The sequence below is a fragment of the Pholis gunnellus genome (assembly GCF_910591455.1).
Source record: "Pholis gunnellus genome assembly, chromosome: 2".
NCBI lineage: Eukaryota > Metazoa > Chordata > Actinopteri > Perciformes > Pholidae > Pholis > Pholis gunnellus.
This window is the reverse complement of record NC_136536.1, coordinates 21712738-21734746: the sequence shown is the minus strand read 5'-3', so window position 1 is coordinate 21734746 and position 22009 is coordinate 21712738. Positions and strand designations below refer to the sequence as shown.

At 43.2% G+C, this 22009-nt stretch overlaps 1 protein-coding gene across 2 annotated transcripts in view; it reads right to left on the bottom strand.

Annotated features, from left to right (window-relative positions):
- Positions 1-1692: 1692 nt before the first annotated feature.
- Positions 1693-22009, bottom strand: part of ctnnbl1 (catenin, beta like 1) — a 50319-nt gene continuing 30002 nt past the window's right edge. For both annotated transcript variants that reach the window (XM_079178519.1, XM_079178520.1), the window contains 4 exons: positions 21058-21138; positions 10501-10638; positions 9940-10012; positions 1693-2511 (listed from right to left, as the gene is read on the bottom strand). In XM_079178519.1, the coding sequence (XP_079034645.1) occupies positions 2423-2511; positions 9940-10012; positions 10501-10638; positions 21058-21138 (381 nt within the window). In that variant the 3' untranslated portion in view covers positions 1693-2422. The remainder of the gene's footprint in view (positions 2512-9939; positions 10013-10500; positions 10639-21057; positions 21139-22009) is intronic.

Here is a 22009-nt window from a genome sequence, read left to right as displayed (position 1 = left end):
GTCAGGGATCCAGAGAGGGCGTGGTACACTGACTGAGTGATTAATAACACAGAAATATACTGTTGACAAGACCCTAATACATGTAGATGCTGCATCTGGTTTCATATAGGAGGCAATTAAGACCCGTCTGCTCAAAAAAGGCCTGAGCGCTTAGGTGTAACTATTGGAAAATCAATTCACCGAAGCAAGACACACTTGCTGAATTACGGTGTGTGGTTTGTTGTAAGGCATCAACTCAAATGCTCCATCAATACGAGCAACAAAAACCACGATCACGGCGTTTTGACACTTATTCACACGTCGCTTTCACAAGTGGCAAATGGTAAACATTCCAACTCAGAGACAAGGAAGGGAAAGTCTCCATCACCTCTGACTCCATATTGCATCACTTATTTAGTGTCATAAAAACGTTTTTTTGCCAATTTGTTTCAGTTGCTCAACTTCTGTCACAATGTGGACAGTTAGTAAAGTGCAACAAAAGACAGAACAATAGCCACCATGCTAACAAATGTGGGCAACTCAACACAGCTGGCAGAAGGCCAATAATGCGGCTGATAAACCAAATGTATTGGACTACCAGTGCAGCGCCCGCTCAGAACGTGGCTGACTGCTTGGCCTCGGGTATTGCTGCTTGCAGCTTGTACGTGTGCCATAAATGTATAAAGAGAACTGGATACAGCGTTGGAGGCGGCGCCCAGTTGTTTCCTATGAAAGTTGCTCAGTGGCCCGTGAAGCCAAAAAAAGTTTGACTGGAGGATAAAATTCAGCCAATATTGATAATAGCAGCAGTGAATATAATGGAACGACAATAATAACAGCAGTAATAATAGAAATAAGACAACTGTTACTAATAACAACAGCAGCAGTGGATATAATAGTGATAAGGGAATAGAAATAGACTGACAATAATCAAACAACCAATCAGCCTAAAGGCCATTGCAGAAGTAAAGCAATCATAAAAAACAAGCCTTCAGCTTCACCAAGACAATGCGATGGAATTTACTGCAATAAATAAATGATAGATCCTATTGTCGAATACCAACTATCTGATGCAGTTCTGCACCAGTGGCTGCTTACTTACGATAGCAGGGGATGAGTCTTATCTCGATGTTCAAGCTGGCTGCACTCTGACGAAACCAAATAATCTAAAAACACATTTGGATAAATGTTTTTCTTCCCCATTGTTCATATTTCTGTGACATTACTGTACGACAAGATTCATATCAGACTAAAAGTAGTGGGGTCAGTATGTTGAAGTCTCTCACATATTCAAGTACGCACAAGTAATTAGGAATGTTTATTTGCTCCTAAGCATAAAGACGGCAGAGATACAGTGAAGTATTTGTGCACAGAATGACACAGTAGGTTTGTTTGTGTACACGGCTCTGCCATAACACACCTCCGCACAGATGTGTGTGAAGAGCGTCACAAAGACAAAGCCAGCAGTGGGCTGAGAGCTCCGAGAGGCTGCTGGGATTCCAGCAGTGGGCGGCTTCAGACAAATGAAGAAGAAGAAGAAGAAGAAGCAGCAGGTCTGCCTTTCTGAGAGGAAGCTGCAGACATGGGTTTGTTGTCTCCATCTGTGCTTCTGCGCACCGGTAACCAAGCGAAGGCGTAATGAGTTGACGGTTATCAACGAGCCAATCTCGCTCCCTAAACCGTGACATTAATCAAAACAAACCAAACACGCAATCAGGATTTTTATCAGCAAAAGTTTTATTAGAAAAAAAAAAAAAACATATCTTACACGTGAATCCAAAACAAACACACGGGGTGAAGCGGTGGAGCCGAGGGATCGATATCGAGTTTGCAGAGTCGTCCGTAATTACTCTGCAGGGTTTCGACACCGCGGGAGGGAAAATAAACATTACTGCAGCTCCGAGTGCTTCTGAGAGATTCAGTCGAGCTTCTGCTCTCCAAACTCAACTCCAACTTGTTCTACAGTGAGCAGCGTGACATGCACAGCAAACATTTCATTCTAACCCTGCATCTGGCGCACACAGATTGTGCTTTTGAGATGAATTCAATTGAATTCATTACAAAAACACAAATTAATTAGAATCTGACAATTTCAGATTCCCTTTCCGCCCCCTCCTACGCTGGATACCAAAGATGCAGGCAAAGTAAACCAGGTTATTTAAAAACACAACGTTTCTTTGAACTGTGACAACGAGTCTAGTGCAGCAGCCGCAGTATTGCTGTGCATGTACACATACTCAGTGGCTGCAGTTAGGTTAGAATGTTACAGAAGAACACTTTAGTTCTTAGACTGGCCCACGGTCACCATCGGTCCAAATCAGACCAGCGAGTTTTTAAAATTCTCAAGTGTGAGAATATAGTGTGTGTGTGTGTGTGTGTGTGTGTGTGTGTGTGTGTGTGTGTGTGTGTGTGTCAGAGAGAGCGCGAGAGAGAGACAGCGAGATTAGAAATTTTCTACAAGGTCCATGATCCTCTTCCGCTCAGCCTCTTTGAACTCGTCGCTCTTCCCATCTCCAATGCTCTCAGCGTACTCTGCAAAAGACAAAAAGAAGAAGCGTCAGAGGATTAGTTGCTTTGACAGCACGGGCGTTGCCGTTTGACTTCTGAGGTCACAGGGAACAATCGCTGGAGACAGAAGCGTTTGAAAACAACACGTGGTTTAGGATGGTTTTCTAGGTCTGGGTTTCAGTTACTAGATCACCAAAGGTTAAGGAGTAAAAGCAATGCGAGCGCCTTTGTGCTGCACTATTTCTGAGAGCAAAGAAAGATTGTGTAGAAATACAGAAGCAGCTGAACAACGGAGCCAAATAGTTTCAGTTTACAATTATATCAAAGAAAGAAAAGCGGCAAATAGTCACATTTGAGATGCTGGAACCAGCAAATATTTCCTTGAAAACTGACACAACCGCTGAATAATGCATTCTTATTCGTGTGAAAAAGAACAAATGTACAATTAAATGAGTCGCTATGAAGGCCTGGCTGCCCCTTTTTTCCCGGATCTCTCTTTCCCCTCATTTAATACACTAAATACTTCCACAGAAGAAGTCAAGAGATGTAACTTCAGTGCACAGCGAACCTTTTTACAGTTGAACTCATTGTCCTCACTTGTGAATGACAGAGAAATGAAGCTATTCTTTGCATTACTGAACTACTGTAGTCTGGACAGTCTCTAGTCTATCCATCTTCCAAGGATCAAGATATCCTTTAAAAAAAAAAAAAGCTTGTATATCATGAAAGGTCCTGGTACTGCAACTGGACTCAGATCCCCCCTCTGAGAGCAGTAACCAGGCCAGGTGTAGTGCGCAGTGCTGGTACGTCATTGTGTGCTTCGGAGCTATTTTCTTCATTTCGTGCGTCTGCCTCTCCCACGCGGAGGCCTCCGAGACCGACCGACGGTCGATTTGAGAGTCTAATGTGCAGAAAGAGAAAAGCCGCCGCGGTCCCTGGTGGAGTCCAGGCATTCGCCGCGTCTCTCTGCCAGCCAGCCTCCTAAGGCAGGGATTACACAGTAAACCCGGGGATGTCGAGACGGGGAGATGAAAAAGACTAGTTTTCTCCGGGAGACACAGCAGAAAGAAGAGAATGAAGGGGGCTTTTCCTGACAACAGCCCGCGGGGTTTAGGAGGACGTAGCACGGCTGACAATGACTCCACGGAGACTTCTTTGTGTGTTATTAGATAGTATATAAAAGGATAGTGGCAGACGTAATGGGACAGAGGTCTTGTGGGAGCACACCGCTCGTCTATATGAGTGCTGGAAGATCACAAACGTACATTAATAGATATAATTCTGGTCTATCACAACGAGGGTTGTATTTTTGTAGGTTTTGGCCATCAGCAGTTTCACACCGTGTGAGTACTGTTCATGCGGACGTGTTTTAAATAGTGAGGGTATTGCAATAACGCATATGTTTGGGAAGTAAAGAGCATACGACGGGGTTCTGCATGAGTTCTGTGAAAATGAATGCTTTGATATAGTTTTGCTGTGGTGGGACATCTGCAGGCAGAGTCGGATGTGGGCAGAGCGGTGCTGTACGTGAACTGCTTCTTGAGCTGTAAGGTTTCTCTGTTCAGGTCAGAAGACAGACAGTGTCCAGAGGTCACTCCATCATTGAGTATTCTGAGGGGAGTCGGGCAAAGACAGGCCATGAAGTTGGGAGTAAAGTTATAAAGAAGTGTACGGCTGGACCACTATCTGGAGGTGTGTGTGTGTGTGTCTTGAATGGCAGCAACAGGGATCTGCATTTGATTCACAGAGGTGAGGGATGTTACTAAAAAAAGGAAGAATCTTAAGGTTGACTGAGGAAAAGCAGGTAAAGGGAGCCGGAGAGAGTGACTCGGCGAAAACATGAAAACCTACATCCTCTGTCATTGCCAATCTGTCATTGTGTGTGTGTGTGTGTGTGTGTGTGTGTGTGTGTGTGTGTGTGTGTGTGTGTGTGTGTGTGTGTGTGTGTGTGTGTGTGTGTGTGTGTGTGTGTGTGTCCGTGTCTATAAATGGCGGCGCAGTCAGCCACACAGACAGAAAGGTCAGAGATTTCGGTGACTCTTCAACTCTCCGCAGAAGCTTTTCTTTGGCATGCTGGTGCTCTCTCCTTCTGTCACCACGGCAACGTGGCAGAGGACAATACAGTGCTGAGCATCGCCATTACTCAGGTCAGTGACTAGGACTGATCTGCCATGAGTACAAGGAGAATCGTTTCCAGGCGCAGTCTCTGCAGCAGCAGCAGCCGAGGACAGGGACTCACTGTCGGCCTTCAGAGTGTTATTACGCCGGCAGCCGGGACACGGCGACCCATTCAAAACACCGGTTCACCGGTCTGAAACTGGCCGGATCCAGCTGGCTCACGTCATCCTGCGGTGTGTTAATGTAACGAACATAATGCTTTCAAACGCATCAACTAGCCGATAAAAAGAAAGAAAGAAAAGAAGCCCCTTTTTCATGTTATGTGAAGTCGTATTATGCATCTCCAGCTTTACGATTCTTTAAATGTGAGGCTACAAGGAACGGGCAAATACGAAGGTGTCTGAAATAATTCATATTGCAATATCTCTAAAATATGATTTGTATGGCTACTTTTAGCCTTCTCTTTAGCTGTTTGGTGAAAATAGCTTGTTTTCAAGCATTAACAAGTACCGCATGTGTAGCCAACTGATAAAAGAGCCATGCGGTCACATCGGGTCATTTATAATTCATTACTATGACCGCATTTTGCTCTTTGGAGAGCAGTTCAGTGTTGGGGGTCAACCTACCTATCTGTCTGAAAAGTGAAGCCCACGCTAAAGTGCCTTGAACATGCACTCTTTCTAATAGCCAGTGCAAAAGAAGTCTGATTGTATAGAAAATGACTTCTCACTTGATTTATCACCTCAGGAAACATTGTAAACATGAGTTTATGGTCTCAACCTCTAGTTTCAAGTCTTCATAAATACAGCCTTATGTTCATTTAGTAAAATATGGCCCCATTTAGAGTAAAATACACCTTTAGGGCGGAGCTACCTTGTGATTGACAGGTCGCTACCTCAGCGTTTTCCGGTTTGGGAGTTTTTTTGTGTTTCCGTCTTTAAACTTGAACCCTTCCACGGTGTGTTTTCAGTTCATGGAAGTTAACTGTAACATGTTGGATGCTTTAAAACGTCTTATTCAGCGTTCGGTTGTGCTCCACCCTCTCGTGCCACTTCTGGTTATAATAAAAAAACAAGACGGTGATAGCCAACCAACCTTGAGGCTCCAAGACGGCAAGTTCACAACCAATTGGTTGACATTACTGAGTTCGACAGGGATCGGTGCCCTAACACGTCGTTTATCCTGTCAAGCTATGGAAAAGCGGAACGGCAGGAGCCACCTGTGACATTTTGCTGTGCTTTGGCCGAGTCCGACAACTTCTGTAACTTTCCAAAATCAACAATCTGACATTCAAACTTACTTCACGCACTGTTTGGACAGGTGAGAAAAGGTGCCAGGCTTTGAACTTCTCTCTCTTTTCACGTGAACAACTGACAGCAACACTATGAACGTCTCCATAGTCTTCAACGTCTGGAATATGTGCGCTGTTATCCCCAAATATAAATGACATCATGTCTCCCTCCTATCGCTGACAGCTGATGTTTCACTTCACCTTCCAGTGTGACCATTTGGTACAAGCTATGAACACTTTTCTCCCTTCCAACGAGGTCAGACGACACGTCGTACAAACTAGTTCTGAACATAGACCATATAAGAAGTGGACGTAGTCATCGTGACGTCACCCGTTGGTTTGTGGACTGTTATGAAGCCTAGAGTTTGGTGATTTCGCCGTGGTCATCTTAGATTATGTCTGTCGCCATGTTGTTGTTTTTTCACAACCAATGAACAGAAGTTAGCTGTGGACTGCAACAAGTCTACCAGAAAGTATGTTTCCTAACACCTGAATGTCATCTATTCCTATTTTTAAAAGGCTCCATGCGAGTTATCTAAAAGGCTAGATACAGTATTGTCATATAGGATCGGTCTGAGGAAACCTTCACGGCTCAAACAATAACATTGCCTACCGAAAGTATCTGAAGCTCACAGCAGGTTTTCTCAGCGTGAAAACAATGTTCTTCCTTTGAGTGCGCCAAGTCGTCCTTCCTGCATAGCTGCTTCTCATTCAGAGAGCACAAGCCATTAGGGTCAAGACGGGCGAGCCGGCGCGCTCTGCATGTGCTTAACCTTTTTTCTGCAGTTTCACATTGACCGGGCGGGGCACTTGAAATGGGAGCGGGCTCCACGGTGCGGCCTAATGGAAAGGGTGAGGGCACACGCTATGAGCCATACACACACACACACACACACACACACACACACACACACATTAAGACTGACAGATGCAGCATCACGGCTTTAAAAAGTGCAGGTGTGCGCACACACATCTCTCGTAAAAAAACACACACGTACATGAACACAAACACAATTTATGACTAATAAATAAATAAGTCTCATCAAGATCATGCAAAGACAACACACACACACACACACACCACATGAATAAATTATACAAGCTGAATCACAAAGGAAAACTGAACACACACACCTGCAGAGACTTTCTCTCAAAGATATGTTAAAACGTAAAACTACTGCACATGAAAACAAGCAAGGACATGTGTGCACATGTAAAGATGTAGAGGTGATGTGCACACACAAACAAAAACATCATGTTAGTAAGCAGCCAGAACAACGAGTCATGATGCAGTTTACATCCATCAATACCGATTGAAATGTTCATAATTAGCACGAGTTACGGCCATAGACTGTATATAAGAAGTGGACGTAGTCATTGCGACGTCAATGGACTACAACTGAATTTCGTTGTGCAAGCGTTAGTCCGTGCCAAATTTGAAAACAAAAGTGTCTTGAAGCATGAGGTCACAGTGACCATGACCGTTGTCCTCGAAAATCAAATCAGTTCTTGAGTCCAAGTTGACGTTTGTGCCAAATATCGAAAAACAACTCCATCAAGGTGTTCCACAGAAACGTATTGTGCAAACTACCCGGACAAGCCAGGCACACGTGTCTGCAAATATACAAATGCGCACACACACACACACACACACACACACACACACACACACACACACACACAGAGGACTGGAGAACTGCCACGCTCGCTGGCATCGCCATGCGTGACGGATAGCTCTATCTACAGTGCTACATGCCACGGAGAGCCGGAGGGGGTGTGTGTGAACGGAGACTCGTCCTCGGGCTTTATCCGACAACGATACAGGAAGGATGGATGTCGCGCCGGGGAAGAAAAGAACACACCTGCTCGGGTCTTTGAAAACCAGACGGAAAAACAAATGCGGCGGGACAGGGAATATTTGGGACGGGGGACAAATAAAGAGTGAATGACAGAGAGACAGTCTCTGCTCCTCTCACGATGACAATATGACAATGTGATTAGATTACGATGCATATTGGCACAGCGGGATGCATTTATGCATCTTGTTTTCCCGTCTGTACACAGGTAATGTGAAGAAAACGATAAATGCTTCTACCTGGATATTGCAGATGCTGAATTTGACAGTGTTTATTTATTGCTGCCATAATATATTAAATTACATTTGTTTTCCACATGCATTTTATATTTTACGACCTTTAGGAGTGTCACATTATCATCTATATCCTCTGTCCTCTGCTCCAGTAGGCAGTACTGTTTACTAGCGTCAATGTACAAATGTATGCATGCAGAGAGGGATGCAATGGATACATATGCAGAGAATACTGACTTGAAAAATTTGAAACATTTGTGACCTCACAGTTTAAAAGTTTTCGTGGGCCTTTTTATATTTTCCGGGCCTTTTACTTTGTTTAAAAGAATAAGGAAGAGTGACATTATTCATAGCATTTCATTACATTACATTCCAACACAACCACTTTGGCAGGCGAACAGCATGGGCTTACTATCGAATAACAACCACAGAGCAGTGATTAGAGCAACATTTTGCTTCCTTGCCAGGGCGAGAGGCACTCGGAAACAGGAAAACATTTTTCTTTTTTTTTTAAACATTTGTCAATAAAAATGCTTCTCTGAAAGTAATATGAATTGTTTTTGGAGCAGCTACTGTAGGTATTATGTGTTATTTTTGCCCTGACGAAACACATTATCCCGTTTCACCCAGGGGTGAGGGATTTGTGTTTTTGGGCCAAGGCCAGATCTACACAACCACATGATTCTGTGTTAAGTCAAACATACACCAAAAGCATCACGCCACTTGCCTTCATTTCTAAACTACCACGTTCAAGAAGTAGATTTGATCATATTTTAGTGAGAAATCCCATTCATTTGTTCACGTGGATACCAGCAGTTTGGAGGGGAATAATTCCTCGTTGTAAACATCTGCCTTGACAGCAGATGAGCGAGGACAAAGAAGAGCAAAGTATACCAAGGGAACCATGATAGCACAGGTAACGGTATACCAAGAGAACCATGATAGTACAGGTAACGGTATACTAAGGGAACCATGATAGTACAGGTAACGGTATACTAAGGGAACCATGATAGCACAGGAAACGGTATACCAAGAGAACCATGATAGTACAGGTAACGGTATACTAAGGGAACCATGATAGCACAGGTAACGGTATACCAAGGGAACCATGATAGTACAGGTAACGGTATACTAAGGGAACCATGATAGCACAGGTAACGGTATACCAAGAGAACCATGATAGTACAGGTAACGGTATACTAAGAGAACCATGATAGTACAGGTAACGGTATACCAAGGGAACCATGATAGTACAGGTAACGGTATACTAAGGGAACCATGATAGCACAGGTAACGGTATACCAAGAGAACCATGATAGCACAGGTAACGGTATACCAAGAGAACCATGATAGTACAGGTAACGGTATACCAAGGGAACCATGATAGTACAGGTAACGGTATACCAAGAGAACCATGATAGTACAGGTAACGGTATACCAAGAGAACCATGATAGTACAGGTAACGGTATACCAAGGGAACCATGATAGTACAGGTAACGGTATACCAAGAGAACCATGATAGTACAGGTAACGGTATACCAAGAGAACCATGATAGTACAGGTAACGGTATACCAAGGGAACCATGATAGTACAGGTAACGGTATACTAAGGGAACCATGATAGTACAGGTAACGGTATACCAAGGGAACCATGATAGTACAGGTAACGGTATACCAAGGGAACCATGATAGTACAGGTAACGGTATACTAAGGGAACCATGATAGTACAGGTAACGGTATACCAAGAGAACCATGATAGCACAGGTAACAGTATACCAAGGGAACCATGATAGTACAGGTAACGGTATACCAAGAGAACCATGATAGCACAGGTAACAGTATACCAAGAGACCCATGATAGTACAGGTAACGGTAGTTTGTATTGTCCTATTGCTGTTATGAGAATATTTCATTTTAGAAATGGCTATATCTAAGAAAACAAAGTCACTTACCTCTCATGATGTGTCGCACTACTTTGACAGAGCCTCCTCTTAGGTTCAGAATTTGATGGACCCTTTGCTGCAGCTAAATTCAGAGAAGGAACATATTGTAAAATTAAAAATAGTTTCTGCAAAGAAATCAGTATCTTTAGCGTTTGTTTGTGTAATTATTTAGTCAACATTATAATTATGTCATTTCAAAATGAAACACAAACATGATGGGTCCTATTACAGTAAGTATTAACAGGATAGTAACGTTATGTGGGCTTATTAAAAAGGTATCAACGTTTACAAGCTATGCGGGGCTATGATGTCTCCTAGCAACACCTGAACGGTTTACCAAGGAATTTAACAAGGTTGCACTAGCTCATGATTATTCCCTAAAAAGAAGGGAGTGAGTTGGGATTTGCTGCAGCTTTTGAATCAGCAGCACAAAGTGTCGTGGTGTTCATTAAAGTGGAGCCCAGTGAAACCCAGCGCTCACAAAACACAACAACATCTAAATCCTGCCTACTTTTATAGCCTGTTTGATCAGATGTCTTCACAATAAGTAATATCTGTGTGTGTGTGTACCTGTGATATCCCAGAGTTGCTGATCTCCACCATAATATAGCAGATCAGCTGAAGGACGAACAGTCCGGCATCCAGGCGGCGAAGGTAGAACTCATCCTCCGCGCCGTCATCTAGGATCTCCCCCCGACGAACCATCTCCTGCACACACGCAAAAGTAAAAACGCACTTATTTTCATGCATGACAAGGTGAATAAATCACATTTGCTTTCTATTGTTCTCTGCACCCTTAAAAACAGATTCAACGAACACAGAAACCCCGACACTACGTCTAATTTAGCTGTTTTTCTGCTTTTTTTCCACAAATCCATTTTCTCCATCGACCAGACACACAAATCAATTGATTTCGAGGCTAAGCTGCAAAAAGTGTGTGGTTGGGGGGGGGGGCTCACACACTCAGACATGCATATGCACTCCTGCATAGTTATCCATCTTAACAACCCTGTCAGAATGCCGATAACACAGTGCTGCCAATAAGCCCACAGCCCACATTAATCATCATTAGAGATTAAGAAGCAGACCTGAAGGGGAGAGGGGAGTCTGGAGTGTAAGCCATTGGAGTGGTTCAGAAACACAAAGACAGCGTGTTACCTTTACCTTTTACAGGGAAGGCCATACATGAGAACTTAAACTATTGTAGTTAGGAAAAAAAAGCATGTTAACCAAAAAGACACGTAGCATTAATGCGTTGCTGTAGCCATCAGCCATAGTGGTAAATCGCGATTGGTTCATTCCATTATAAATGGAAAATGGGGGGGTGAAGAAAAAATGCTTTTAGCACTGATGCCGTCTATTATAATCAAATGAAGGCTCGGTCAACATTAAAGCTGGTAGGCAACTTTGAAGAAAAAAGCAAGAGTATGCTAGATTTTCAAAAGTATTCAACCAACAACAACAGAAACTACAAGCGAGACAAACTGAGGTCAAACTTAAACACAGTTTTATCAAACAATAAAAACCAAGGTAGGTCGACAGGCAGGTAGTTCCCCCAGTCATTTCATGAGGGCAGATTTAAATGATTGGGCGGGCTTTTTGGGGTTTGTGTTTTTTGTCAGAGCATTTTATTTATTTATTGATCGCGGTCGTTAAATAAAGAGAATTTAAACATATATAGCATAAAATGCTTCTAAAATGATTTGCATACCCTAGCTTTAAGCTGTACCTTTTAATGAACAGTCCATATCTTGCCTCACTCTTACGATCTTTTTCAGTCAGTTTATAGAAAGAAACCTCACTGACACATTTAACATACACACTGAAGATGTACCGTGTACAATTTCAGCATTGATTTTTGATTCATGCAGTAACATATCTCTACGTCTGTTGCAGTGTAAGAGAGGATGGCCCAAAAAAAACCCCACAAAAACTAATAGATACTTCAGTATGGGACACAGTAAATCAAGAAAAAGGGCAACTTTTCAAAGCGTTCCTAATGAAAACAAATAGCTCTCAGCATCGAGCTAAAGGGTACCACACATGACATTTACATCCCAATGATTTAATCTCAGAGAAAATTAAAGCTTTCAAAAGGCCTTGTCCTTAAAGATCAATTACACCGTAAAACCCAATTATAGCTGTGAAGTTCAGCTCATTAACACGACTCAATCAAAAGGACAACTCCCGAGCACTACAGTACGACACCACTCGTACTGTAGTGACACTGCGTCCTGAAAGCAGGACGCCATCCTGCTTTACTGATTCCATCCTGGGAGAAGAGACGACAAGCAGACACAACTTCAGGAACAAAGTCCTACCGTTCAACATAAACTGTAGCTTATTAAAGATGCAAAACAATGCAGATAATTAAACAACATAATTAAATATGTAGAGCATTCTCCTCTGTGTCCTCCGGGTAGAAACACTGGCCCAATAATTCTGTTATATTACAAAGCGAGGAGAGATATCGCAGTGTAAAACAGTCCCAAAGCCTGGCCTTGTTGCTGTCAACTAGCGCACATTAAAGATGCACCAACAAAAAAAAAAAAAAAAACTTGAAACAAAGCTACTTAATTCCTCTTTACTGTAGGAAAAAAAATAAGAAAAGATTATCTCAGTTTCCAGGACAACTCTGCTTATTATTCGGAGTCAATACAGGCAAAGTTACAGAAATATCACAAGTCAACTTCAGCTAAGATGCAATGCACAGGAAGTAGGCCTTAATGGTAGGACACAATACATGAGTGAAAAACAACATGCGCATATACACATATGTGCAACACACACCCCTGTGTTTATTTGTTTAAAGAGCCAGCATCTGCTACTCCAAGTGGTAGTAGTGTGAGTGCAAACATGCCAAAACCAAACATTGACAGTTCAATTAAATGTAAATATATATATATATATATATATATATATATATATATAAATATAACAATATCCCCTCCTTGTAGTGTTACTTAGCATCCAATCTAAAAATAAATAGAAATGAACATATTTAGAACATGATGTGTCAGTGACGGGGGGTTCATCTGACAGCGATGTGTGTTGTCAGACAAAAACAACACAAAAAAGAGTTGGGAACCACTCATATAAAGACAAAAATGGTTCTACTACACATGTGCTGCATGACTGAGGATATAATTAGTGAAACCATAAGAAAGTAACAGCTTCCACCTGGATTCACCTGGTTAACCAGTGAATCCAGTAAAAAAGATAGAAATCGTGTTCCTGATGTCTTATAAAGGAATAAAGCACCAAATCGGCATGTTTCTTTTTTTTTCATGTCGCATCCAGTCAGAGACCGTTTAGTTGATTTAGTGCACACAAAGAATCTGCCCGGGAGCAACATGTTGAAGAAATAACAGAGGAGGAAGAGGAAGTAGAGCTAAGGACAGGGACACGCCTCCTCGGTATCAACTTGGCAGAGACTAATGTAGTCCTAAGTGCTTCAGCAGCTCTGCCTCCAGAAGGAGGGAATTTACCAGAGAACAGACCCAAAACATGTTCAGCGTACAATCTCTAATGTCCTGGTGTGGCTTATCAAGGCAAGCGAAGTCATGACATCAGCAACGGAAGACCAAAGAAAGACAGACAATTAGAGTTCGTCTTAAAAGTGTGACAGAAGAGACTGTTTGATTGAGCTAGAGGGGATAAAACCACTCTGGTATGTTGTCTAGCCGGGTATCCACCGGTGTTAGATTTTGTTGTTAATAAACTGCTGATTCAACAGGAGTTTTTGTGCCCATCAAAGCCTTTTAAATGGTCCAACCGCGGGACATTTACTTTTGTAACTCTTGACACCAGAAATAACTTTACCCTCTTAGCTACTTTAGAGTGGACTCGTCAAGGGAAAAGACAGAAAGTAAAACATTTTTAAATGAGGTCTTAGACGAGTCAATTGCTGCACCCCCTCCGGGGAGCCTCGCCATAATGGAACCGAGCAAAGATGTTCGACGCACATGATGAATCAAGCCGGACCTTTGAATGTGTACGGGGGGGGGGGGGTTAAACAGATGATAGGCGCATTAAATATTCATCACGGTGAGCAGCGGAGCCGGACATTTAAAAAAAGGGATATTAAAAAAGCCGGAGCCGACGCGGTGCCGCGTGGGCTGTATTCATTACAGCGGCAGACTTTTTGTCCACCCGTGAGCTTTGACACGGCGGCCAATATCTTTTGTGTGGCAGCTCGGTCCCTCTGGCAAACACAGGACGAGAAGCAGCAGCGGAAGGAAGAATAACGTGTTGAAAGGACGGATCGGACAAGTCAATTACTGCAACCTCGGGGGAGCCCGGCAGCACGGCTACAGTACAGACAAAGTAATAAGCAGCGATTTCCCGTCCCAGTCCCTTTACTGTAACTCGGCAGCGTGCGCGTTTGTGCACGTGGGGTGGTATGATTTATGGAAGGCTGTGTGCGTGTGCATATTAGAAACCGTGTGTTTGTGCTCGTGTGTGACACGTGTATAAGAAATGTGTGTCTTTAAACGAGTACTTTTTGTCTAAGTGTGTGTTCGAATGCGTGGCAATGTTCTACGAGAGAACGTGTTTGCCTTCCTGTGCATGAGGCAGTGTGTGTGTGTGTGTGTGTGTGTGTGTGTGTGTGTGTGTGTGTGTGTGTGTGTGTGTGTGTGTGTGTGTGTGTGTGGGGCTGGTTGTTATTCCTGCGCTTTCTTTTCCATTGGGATGCTTGGATGCAGAATTAAAGTGATTTCTTTGTCAGCACTTTGCAGAAATCCACTGTGACTGTGTGTGTGTGACTGTGTGTGACGGGGTGTGTGTGTGTGTGTGTGTGTGTGTGTGTGTGTGTGTGTGTGTGTGTGTGTGTGTGTGTGTGTGTGTGTGTGTGTAGGACGTAATGCTTTTTATTGCTAAAGCAAATACCACAAAGATAGAGGTTAGATATCCTCATTAAAAAAAAGAGAGATACAGAGGTTGATAATGAGGTAAACTTCCAGGGGGAAAAAAACAAACAAAAAAAACAGAACTTTGCGAGCGCGCTGGAGGGAACATGCTGATTTTCAAGTTATGATAATCTCCAAGAAAAAAAGAACTGCCCTGTGCTTTGGGGCGCACATCAATTAAGAGTTTGTTCACAAAGTGGGGCGAAGCAAACAAAAACTAAAGCACAGCAGTGTTACCAGGAGGGAGGAGGAGGACGCCACGTCGTCCAGTCCGTGCTGAACTCAGCTGGACAGCGAGAAACCTGGGGACTCACTCTTATTACAGCTGCCTTCAAAACCACCGACATATGCACGACTACTCCAAAAACGGTTTCAAACATACAAAATACACATGAGTGCCGTCTCTGTGGTTCAGCAGAGAAACTTGCCTGCACTTCTCAGTTAATTATCTCAGGGGATGTCATATTAATACCTCGACCCAGCCATAGGCGCCTACTAGCTTAAAGTGTGGGATGTGAGATTAGGGACAGGAAAGGGTCTGCAATATAGAGTCTTTCACCATTAAAGCTCAGCTTATATTGCGCTATATATTAGTGTGTTTCCCACAGGACTTTTTTTAAACTGTGGAGGGTGGACATTGGATCTTATAGGTGGGTCCAGGGGGGGGGGTTCAGCTGCTTCACTTTAAATTAAACATTAATCTCACTTAATGTGTCTCTTGTCAAAGATAGTCTTGGAGTGTGGAACGGGCTCGTCGTTGCCCCCTTGTGGCCGTTTGGGGGTTAATGAGCCTCTACAACTTTCTAAACTACAAGTTCTCGAGGTGGTAAAGGAGACGCCACACTGGTAAACTTGGATAAGTGACACAAAGGCGAGATGTATGCTAATGCGTTCTAATGCATATCCTTCCTCCATAACGAATATCATCGTTTTGCTGAAACTGTTTCGGTGACTTTGGGTTCCGATACAAAACAGACAGATTTACTGAGCTCCCCATTAACAAAATCTGCTAAGAGTAGCGTTATAAACATTTCGCTAGCGTAGCCTGCTTCTCATTTTGAGCCGGCGATAACTGTTCGCTTTCACCGGTTTCACTGACAAACGTCGCCGACTGCAGGTCACATCAGCTAGGTAATGTAAAGTCCGAGAGCTACTTGACGGCAGGTCAACATAAAAACTGGTACGTTTTCTGGTTTAAATCGCTTTTTCTGCAGCTGATGTCTGTACCCCGACAAAGATGTTTTGTGAGGGAAGAGGCTTCACTCTATAACACCGCTGAACAACCGTGAGTGGTGCCCACAACACAATTAGAGCGATACATCGTCTCAAGTGAACAATGATCTCAGTATGCAAGTCGAAGGGCTACTTTTAAGTCGTACTTATTTTTATCTTTAGTTTCTTCAAAAGTTGAACGATAAACCTAAATGGATTCAATAAGGGATCGGAATTAACTCAGATTTGATAAGCAGATTCAATAGGCGTAGAATATATATTAAATAAACCGCTCTACAGCTCTTTAAGGAGAGGATTCAGACATTTTCAGGCATCTTGGTGTCAATACTGAACTGGACTGGAAATAAACATTGTAAACATGAGTTTATGGTCTCAATCTCTAGTTTCAAGTCTTCTTCTACACAGCATGATGTTCATTTAGTAAATGATGGTCCATTTAGAGTCAAATAGACCATAAAGCAAGGTAGGGAGTGGCTATCTCGTGATTGACAGGTCACTTCTACGGCAACCTGTCTATATAGATAGAGGTCGTAGCAATGCGTATCCCTCCCCAGCTCTACCCTCTGTCCAAATACGGTCACTTCTGGTGACGGACAAAATAGCAAACCCCCGAGACTTCAAAACAGCAGTACACAAACCAACGGCTGACTTCATGGTCACCACGTCCACTTCTTATATACAGCCTATGTTTGTACTGCAGGATCAGTACGTGTGTTTCTTAGCGTTGCTGTTCCACTCCTTCATCTTCAGCAAATGATTGAATGGTGATTTTTTGTCTTTATTTTAAGAAAACTGGAGGACATCGAGAGAGGAGAGGGAGAGAGAATTTATTCTAAGAAAACTAAATATATCCCATCAAGGTGCAAAACCGATTCCAACTTAGCACCGACTTAAAATGCCGACTGTCAGCATTGCTAAACCAGGCCATCTCAAAAAACACACACACACACACCTACACACACACACCGAGCGACCGGGTTCTTAGGCACTAGGAAGGTGCACTCGGGCATTTTACAGTATTGAGGTCGGCCTTGGCCACGTTTTGCTGAGCTTCATCAATCTCAGAGAGCTGTTACCAACAAGCTGAGAGCAGGAAGGGAGGGTTTGGAAGAAAAAGAGGTGGAAAAGGACGAGTGAAAGCAGTTGCTTTAGAGGGGAAGAGGGAGAGAAGAACTGGAAGGAAGGACAGGGAGAAGGTGTGAAGGATTGATGGGAGGGAAGGAGGCCAGAGGAGACAATGTGAAAGATGGGAAGCAACGCAGAAGAAAGGACTCAAAAGAAGAAAAGATGTGATTGAGTGAGCTCACAGGCAAGTAAAAGAAAGCAGGGAGGACACAACAAAAAAAGGAGAGAATGAAAATAAAGGAGACCACATGTGGGGAGAAAAACAGGACACGGAAATAAAGAGGGATGGAAAACGCAGCTTTAAGGGAGGAGGAGGAGGAGAGAAAGTGAGGAGAGATACTAAGGTGGGAGGAAAATAAGCAGCTTATTAAAAGGGACCGTGCTGGAGATGGGGAGGAAAAAGCAGCAGCAGCTTTTTTTTCCCTTTGCTCTTCTCCTGAGAAATCTGTGGATAATATGTTGCGGAGGAAAAACATTTTGCTTACCGCCCCTTAAAAACAGGCTTAACAGGGGGAGAAGGCGGGGCAGAGAGAGATAAAACGGCGCTGTTGACGGCAGCCGATTGGGCTGAGGCACCGGATAGAACTGGGTTGGCGTTCGGTGGAAGCTGCGATGCGCACACAGACTTACAGTATCATCTGGGTGTTGTCAGTATTAGAGTTGTACCAGCAGGAATGAAACCGCAGCTCAAGCCATTGGGGAGAGAAACCCAATATTTAATGTGCTACAGCATTAAGACCCAACACACAATAAATAAAAGGAAAACTACAAAGAAATACCAAGAAAGAACCACAAACTTTCTTAATATCAGCTTAGAAATCAGGTGAATGGAAAACATAAATCGAGTAGGAAAAATTAAAAAAAGATTTTATGTAATTTTATGTGAGACTTTAGAAGTTCAAGATAAAAGGTACTTCGTGAGATGACATAATCCTTTTTTAACTTTAGCTCAGTTAAAGTTAATACCACATGGATTCTTTCAGCATTAATTCTGCTGAACTGAAGGTCAGGAGGATGTAAACATGCCATTGCATACGTCCACTGAAAAAAATAATGGAATTTTCTGGAATCTGGCAAAACGGAATAAAACCAGCATAAAGTTGTTCAAGTTCGCAATAGAATATTAAGAGAAAGCTGCATTTTATAGCCACGTGCATTTCTAGAATAATTACATTCAATAGTAGACGCAAAACAAATGTATTCAATATATTTTGTCCCGTCATGAGTGTTTCGTTTTGCCGTTCTGCTGAACTTTCTCCTGTCGTTAAGAAAGGTTGTTGTCCGTCTGCCGCCGACCTGTGAATGCAGCAATACAAATCCTTTCTTCTTCCTTTTTTTAGATGAGATTATTCTGTGTACTATAGTTTTAGCACTGACTTGTTTTGGGGCTTTTAAAAAACGTTGTAGGGTGAAAAGACAGACCTTTTTGTCAGACTCATACTGGCTCATACTGGGGGGGGGGGGAGGGAGAGGAAATGTCAAACTGTCTGGCCTTTTCTTGGCAATCCCACCACGATGTCTGTCTGAGAAATTAATCTTCATCTTTAGATCGGGATCTCCCACACATATCTGTCTCCATCCACACCTCCCTCCCTCCAATTCTACATCTCCTTTTCACTCCACTCTTCTTCTTTTAACTGCACTTCCTGTGCAGATATTTACAGTTTCTCCATCTGCATTATTTCTCATCTTCCTGCTTTTCTGAGCACAGAATTCTCTCTCTCCCTCCCTCCCTCCCTCTCATTATCCCCCTGCCTGGCTACTTATCTTCTATCTGTATCCCTCCATCGGTCCATCTGGCCCACAGATCAACACACTGACATGCACACTGACATGCACACACACACACACACACACACACACACACACACACACACACACACACACACACACACACACACACACACACACACACACACACACACACACACACACACACACACACACACACACACACACACACAGGCAGCTCAAAAGGGCCCTCGCACCACACACAGCTATCAAGCTTTCCATTCCTCTGTAATCTGTCATATTGTTATCAGCGGGAGTGTGATGGTTTTTTTGGGGGGGGGGTTTTGTGGTCCCTTCCCCTCGTGGCTTTGGATGTGACACGGTGTGGAACTGCACATCTTATCTGCCATGAAGAGACGACCTTTTGATCCTCCCGACCCTTTATAACGGAGATTTGCGTTTGGATATCTGAACATCTAACATTATTTACATTTTTTACAACCATGATTGTCGGTTGGGATTGTCAGCAGACAATTCTAATAGAAAGTAATTGTTCAATTGATTTGTTCTTAAAAAGCGTTTGAAGAAAGATTAGACCCATGAAGAGCTCTTAAAAAAACAACCAAAAGTCATTAGATTCCACTTGTGCCATTTTCTGTTTATAATTTCATAACACTATTGCGTACTGCAAAGAGAGAGTGAGGAAAACTCGTAGGCAAATTGTATTAATGCTCATTGCACAGTTTGTAGTCAAATGAGAGTGTTATGGCCTCTCCGCTTTTGTTGTAATTAAACACTGATTGAGAGACAGTGTGACTCAACAGCAGACTAAATGACTTCAGTGGACGTTTCCACCCGCTGATACAGAGGGGACCAGGACCCCTCATTAAAAATGAGAACAAAGCTCATGATGATGACAACACTGACCGGTGTCTGTAGATCTAAACCTCCTGATCTGGTGGAGCCGAGTATCACCATATTTAAACCGTCGTCAGGTTAAGTGCTGAAGTGGTTTAAGAGATCATGTGTGAGGCTCAACTTCTGCCTGTCAATCAAGTATGTGCAGACATATTGTTACACGAGTAGCTGGACTCTGTCGTCTACCTCCCTTTCAACACAAGTTCAGACACGAATCATTTCACACGGCGCCGTTTTCGGTCTGAGCGTAAATGAGCTCAGCCACGCTTCCTTCTGATTTGCATGAAGTGACTCGGAGTAAAATCTGATGCCAGAATGTTTTGACAGTCAGGAAAAGTGCGAAAGAAAGTGTTTTCTGCTGCTGAATTTGGAATATTGGTTGAAGAGGAGACACTTTCGGAAACTGCAAGTGTGCAAACGTCCTGCAAGAAGAGGAAGGGCTGCACGTGAGGAGATGTCAGCATCAAGGCCTGGAGCTGCTGTGTCACTCATTAAAAGACGGGAAGAATTTGAGAAAATTAGACGGGAAGAATAAGGCGTTTCTCTCGCTCTCTCCACGTCTCCCCCCGTATGTGTCATATAATACAGTGTAGCACACTGCACACCTGCCATCTGCAGCGGGCAATTCTGCATATTTTGCTCCTTTTAGCAAGGAGGGGGGGGGGGGGGGGGGGCGCAAAAACAGTATGGGACGTTTAAAAGCTTTGCAAAGTTCTTCGTCACTGACTTGGTGATGGAGGAATTGTCCGTTTGCTAGTTAGTGGGGGCGGGGCTTAGGGAAAGGTCCATTGAAACTAAATGCGTGGTGACTTTTTTGGAAGGAACCGATTGATGCCGATTATGAATGACGTTACGTTAACACGGCCTGCCATTATTAGTCCTGTCATTACTGAAGCAGCGCTGACTTTACAGGTCTGATCTGGTCTATGGCTGGTTTAGGTCGGTTTCAGATCAGGTTTGGGCAAGGACCTCTCAGGCTACAATCAGTTCAGAGTCTAAAATACAAAAGAACACACTGTAGAACATCACCGCTCTTTGACGGCATTTCATTTGAAGTCAACAAAGCAAATCTAAAAACCTCAGTGTTTCCTGTGAATCCATCCATCCATCCATCAAGCTGCCCGATATAAAGCCAGTGTAAACGAGACAGCACCAAGACGAGTGGTGGAGGGAGGGGGAGAGGATGGGAAGGAAAAGGAGTGATGCTTACATGTTTTTCTCCTTCGATCCTCTTGTCGGCCTGTTGAACAGCCTCCAGGTACTTAAAATGCATCTCCATCAGTCGATCAACCTGGAGAGAGAGCGAGAGAGCGAGCGAGAGAGCGAGAGCATGAAACGGAGGAAGACAGAGAGAGAGAGAGAGAGAAAGCAACGAGACAACAAGAAAAATATTCACATTAATCATTCACGGTTTAAGAGGGGAGGGTTTATCAAGGGGAAAACGAAGACAAGGCACGGATACAATTTTTAAGAATCGAATTAGTTGTATTACCATATAGTCAAATAACCGAGGGTGTGGACGACGGAAATGAAGACGGCTTAGCGGTGAAGAAGACGTCCACGTTTGATTTGCGCGACAGGCCGTTTTCTACATCAAAGGTCATGCGTCCTATTAAAATGGCCTCGAGGAGCGCACCGAATATGAAGCATTTTTTTTGCACATGTGAGAGGGAATTGTGGGAGAAATGTCAGCTGTGGTGTCCGGCATGATATTTAAATCACTTCGTCAAGTTCTGTAACGTGTGGCAGAGGTCAGTGGACACAGGTTCAGAGCGGTGCAGTCACTGAGTAAGGGACCTGAATGTATTTAACCTGCCGTGCAAATGTCGGCCTCTTTCCTCAGATAACAATAGGATTAGAATGATACACACTCAAAGATAGTCATTTTATGATAAACATATTTTCTGTCTGGGGATTTGTATACTTGTATATGTGATGACGTGTATGACAGAATGACAGAAATGATCAATCACTCTTTAATCTCTCACGTACTTACTGTTGACTAATCTTTGCAGAAATTCAAAAAATTAAACAAAATAACCCTGTGTTTGTGCATTATAATGAAAAGTATATAAAGATCTAAATAACTTTGCATTTTCTTGACATCCTAAAAGGTATCACTTATCAAGAGTCAGGACTGTAAGGAGCTGATCAGATTTGAT